General features: G+C 38.2%; 1 protein-coding gene across 1 annotated transcript; it reads left to right on the top strand.

Annotated features, from left to right (window-relative positions):
* Window positions 1–288: 288 nt before the first annotated feature.
* On the top strand, window positions 289–3,481 carry LOC120843954. The gene is made up of 3 exons (XM_040215472.1): window positions 289–355; window positions 2,184–2,354; window positions 3,444–3,481. Exons 1-3 carry the CDS (start codon window positions 289–291, stop codon window positions 3,479–3,481), a joined length of 276 nt encoding a protein of 91 aa, XP_040071406.1.
* The last annotated feature ends 1,858 nt before the right edge of the window (window positions 3,482–5,339 follow it).

Raw genomic sequence — 5,339 nt, 5'->3', positions numbered from 1 at the left:
TTTGCGTCATTGTTAAGAAAACACAAAATAAAACTAAAATATTCTCTAAACACGTGGACAAGAGTCCCTGCTGCTTGGGACGCAGACGTGTTTGTCACCATCTCACGTAAGGTGATATCCATTGTTACAATTTGCTACATACGACGGCCTTTGAGAACAATGTATGCGAAAGCTATTGTCTCCTCGAAGAAAAGTATCTGCTGAACTCAGGCTGTCCCTATGCCAGCAAAGCACTATATATAGCCATCCCAAAATCTTTAACCACATCGTTCACGTCTACCGTCCAAGATGAAGGCAGCCATCGCAGCCCTTTGCTTGCTTGCAGCAGTAGCCTGTGTTATTGCGCTGCTACCTGGTAAGTCTGTTTCCCACGTTATCACGCTTGTATGTTAGTTGTCTTATTAAAATCGTATGCTTAGGTTTGCGATTTCAATCCCCGCTGTCAATCTCTTACAATGGCCCTTATGTTCTTTCGAATCTACATAAAACAACCACACAATTTCTTATAAATGAGCCAAAAGCTGTCTAATTTGAGTAAGGTTTCGCATCCTTTGCAACTGTTCTAATTAATTTGCCTTTCTGGGATCACCGCATTGGCAAGCACTAAGCGAACACTAGTCAAGAGCATGTCAGAAAACACCATTCTTTATGAGTGTTATGCAGCAAATATCGACGTTCTTAGACGTACAGAACCACATCTTTCCCAGGCAGTGCTTCAATACTTCAGAGTTTCATGCAATGTTTCTCTTGGCAACAATTATATTTCCTTCCCCTAGGATAACTGTCCGTCAGTTTGGTGCTTTTTTTCGAAAGCATTCAATGACAAGGTTTAACAGAATGCATAACTGCCTGTTTTACTAGTAAAATATGGTCCCACAAGGATGGCACTATACACCTCACTTTGAATCTTCGACAATTAAAGCACTACTTTTGTAGCGTTCAGAAACTAGAATTTCTCTATCCCGCAAATATAAACCTTCATTGCAAGCTTACGGATGCGCTTTTCGCATTGTTTAGCACAAAATGTCATCATGCGATCAGAATAAAGTGTAATGGTGTAGCGATACAGAAAAAGCGAAACTGCTTTTTCTGTATTGCCATGCTCTGCTCTATTATTGTATTCGTAGTTGTGGTGCAAAACTATCGATAGTACTATCGATAGAATCGATAGTCGCCAGAAATTTGACTATCGATAGTAAAAAAAACTATCGATAGTGCTATCGATAGTCGACTATCGAAAAATTATCGATAGTACTATCGATAGTCGACTATCGGAAAACTATCGATGGTGGACTATCGTAAGACTATCGACAGTACAGTCCACGGTTTACTATCGATAGTTTTCCGACACTAGTAGTTTACGTCGCTCTGTCTTTACTTTATCTCGCTTTATTTTTTCAAATGGGACACGAACTAGCCCAAGCACTTACCATCCCAACTTTGGTTCAGCTTTCAGTGTTGACGAAGACGGGAGTTTAGGCGAAGAGAGGAGGAAGGGAGACGAGCGGCGGTGCGGCAACTGTGTCCGCTCTAGTGCAAAACTATCGATAGTGCTATCGATAGTGTCCATAGTTGCAAAAAATCTGACCATCGATAGTAAAAAAAAACTATCGATAGTACTATCGATAGTGAACTATCGAGAAACTATGGATAATACTCTTTATAGTCGACTATCGGAACACTGTCGATAGTACTATCGATAGTCGACTGTCAAAACGCTATCGATAGTCGACTACCGATAGTTTTGCGACACTATAGATAGTTTTTCCATAACTATCGATAGTATCGATGGTCGATTTATCGATAGTTTTGCATCACTAATTCGTAGATGCTAAATGTTGAAATGACTTGTTTCTATTGTAAGAGATAATTATATCGTTGTGTGATGAAACCATCGCTTGACTGTTTTTTTTTTCGGTGGCGGGACGCAGGAACAAAATGAATTTTTTTTTTCGAAGTTATCGCCAGCGTTTTCAATTCTGCTAAATCCTTTGAATGGCTGCGTCTGTATTTATTTAGAGGGTGGCAAAGCGGCGTATATGTGAAAACCGTTTCATCAACAAAAGAATGTAAAGCACTAAAACACTTCGAATTTTTTGTTTGTTCTTGATAACCACAATAGAACATGAAATTCGATTTATTAATTATCTTTAACGATTTTTCTTTCTCAAAACCCTCTGCAGAAAGCATCTGCAGAGCACCACATCCTGAGTCGCTCTGCACTCCTGATGCTCCAATGAGTTGGACGTGGTACTTTGACAACCGCACTAACGACTGTCAGAAACACGAAAGATGTAGCAGAGGTTACAATGACTTTGGAAGCAAGGAATGCTGCATAGATTCCTGTCCATACGGTACGTTTGTCGATTGTTTTCTTGCTGATATTTAAGATGCGAGAGAAGCTACTTCCTAAGCAGTTTCTTTTATTTCTGGTGAACCTTTCTTACCTTCTGTTTCGCAAACAAAGACTGTAATTACGCAGATTTTTATACTCCCACTAAGTAGCCTCAACTCAGAATCGCTATCATAAAATTAACTTGAGCAGGGTTTCTAAAATTAAACTTTGTATCACAGTTTGTGTTTCTTCCATCTCCATATAAAACTGTCGCTGATTTTTCATACAATTCAAGTTAAGCAACTATACTTATAAAGGGAGAGTTGAACAGGAAAAGCGCGATATTTAAATTAAGAACCATTCGAGATGTTGGCATAAAATAGAGAACACAGCTTTTAGATTGTATCTGACTCTTAAAGTGCTTGACAGCTCCGAGGCGTGCCTAGTCCCAATCACCATACTGGGCACCAGAGCCAATATTATAATACCATCAGCAGACAAGAACTCCGAAGAAGAAACCATTACGCAAGTAGTGTGATCATAATAAGCCAAGCCCTTGAGCTTGTTTCAGTTGTCAGGCGAATTAGGGGATTCGATATTGTGGTATACGCACCTTAACATTGTGCTCAGATTTAGGCATTAGTGGAAAAATAAACATTGTTGTAAGATATTTATTAGAAAAGGCGCTAAATTAAATTTTAAAAGTGCTCATACACCGATGTATGTACATTCTTCGCAAACCAAAAATATATCCGCAATGTTTGTTTTATGTGTGCTTGTAGCAAAGAATGTTAAGAACAATGCTTAAAACATTTTCGTGTTTATACGCTTGCTGGTCTTTTCAAATGAAATCCCCATCGACGATTATTTAAGAATACAAAATATCACTCAGCACGAACGACGCCCGAAGGATATCATGTTGAGATCCAAGCCCAAGTTTGATGATATACAGTAGATTAAATGATAGATCAATTTAGCGAAATTAGCCATTCTTAAGTACCCTCTGCTTAGTACATTATTTCTTTCATTTGAGATTGAATAATGAGTAGCTAGAACAATTATCTGGTTACTATATTGATATCAACCTGTGTTATTTTAATGTGTGCAGGAAAACACCACCCACCCGGGCAAGCCAGAAAATGGTAAATATTATGTATAACTAAAAATCTGATTCTATCTACCATGTCGGCCTTTGATGACTAGGATTCAAAAAGAGGAACAGTATGTGAATTTATGTTTAGACAGGGTGACATTAAACTGGTTTAGTTTGGATGACCTTAGTCTACGAGTTTGTGGGGAGTTGAATCGTTCGGCGTAGTGTCCTAAGCAGGCTTTTACATTTAACACGCATCACAAAATTACATGCAAGCGAACTAGTAACGCAGCTTTCCAGATGTAAAAAAAGGCTCATTTGGTATTCGATCGCTTAATTATTTTGCCTAGGTTGAAAATTGTGCTCAACCTTATCAAGCTTTAATGAACAAGTCACGGCCTCCGAATGCTCTAGACTACGGCGCAGGAGAGCGTGTGAAGTTCATCCTTTTCATTAATATTAATAACAACAATAATGCAATAATAAGAATACTAATAATAATAAAGTTAATACTATTAATAATATTATTATTTTAGAAAATATTCTTTATTTTCGCGTGCCCAAAAACCACCCGGAGGTCTTCACTTCGGTGCAAAAAGAACGTGACAAGGATGACGATCTTATGGTGTTGAGATAAAAACTGGAGTGATTCCTAGTCAAACGGGACGGGAAAGAACGTGAATATTAAGGTTGGATAATAGCGAATCATTTCCTATAATTCCAGTTACTACATTGTTCAAAAAAATGAAATCATGTTCTGTTCTTGTCAGGCACTGGCCTGAGCAAGAGCTTATCTAGAACAAAGTTGTAATAAAAACAAAAGTGGCGCGTAAGATATCAGTCGTAAACGATGCGTACTAAGCGGTTTTGCACACTTCCAATTTTTGGGGAGTGCGTTCCAGACAAAGGATTCTAAGCTGCAGAACCAAGTTCCAGCCTTGACGTAAAAAGAAAGCGATATAAAATTCATAATGCAGGCAGGGTTTTTAAATTGCTGAATCATGCGAGGTATCAGTCCCAACATCTATGTCGCGCTGCCCATGATCGTCACATGCGAAGTAAACGTCAGTTCACTATCTATACAAACGCCAAGACCTCTTACAACAGACTTGCGTTTCATTGAAATTTACTTAATACATAATGGTTATATAATACATTCCAACGTCTGTAAAGGAACAGGACATATGTTTTCTGAGGGTTCAGTTTCGAGCTACTCACAATACACTGCTGAGCTATGCGCGACACATCATACTGTGGAGTTTCGCAGGCGATAAAAAGCTTAATGCCATCTGTTAAAGTAAGTTTTGAATAAAGTTACCTCACTACTCGTCACGTTGCTGTTGTCGCTGTCCTTCGAGTGACATGGGTGAAGGACTTACGTTATTTTATCAAAGAAATCCAAACATTGAAAAATTTAAGTGTTATTTTGTCACCGGTACATTTCAACTTTTAACTTATATTTATGAAATATTATACCATACGAAGCAAAATATATCCCCTCTTACAAAGTTCTCCTCTTTACAATGGGAAATTTTCCAATTTATTGCTCGCTTTTTACGCATGAAATTTGTCAGCTTCCATATAATGTGCATCTACCGTGTGTACCATAAGGCTTCGATACCAGTATGGGTGGCCCTCAAAATCAGTTTTTCAACGCATTGCACTGGGATTTAGAACGAAGGTTTTCTAAGGCAGACAACAATTGAGAGTATAAATACATAAACGCTTCGTAGTCAAAGAAGAAAAATTGGTTTAGTCTATAGAAAGATTATCGTCAAGGCTGCTTTTTTCCTTAAAATTATCACAAAAACGTTCCTGGCTGTACTGTCGTTTATGACAGCTGAACAATGGCTGGAATAAAAAAAAAAAGAAACAATTGGCTTAACTATAATTTCCCCCATTTGGCCGAAA

Source organism: Ixodes scapularis, unplaced genomic scaffold (genome assembly GCF_016920785.2).
Source record: "Ixodes scapularis isolate PalLabHiFi unplaced genomic scaffold, ASM1692078v2 PGA_scaffold10__122_contigs__length_95168666, whole genome shotgun sequence".
NCBI lineage: Eukaryota > Metazoa > Arthropoda > Arachnida > Ixodida > Ixodidae > Ixodes > Ixodes scapularis.
The sequence above is the reverse complement of the archived record's forward strand: the minus strand, read 5'-3'. Positions and strand labels throughout refer to the sequence as shown.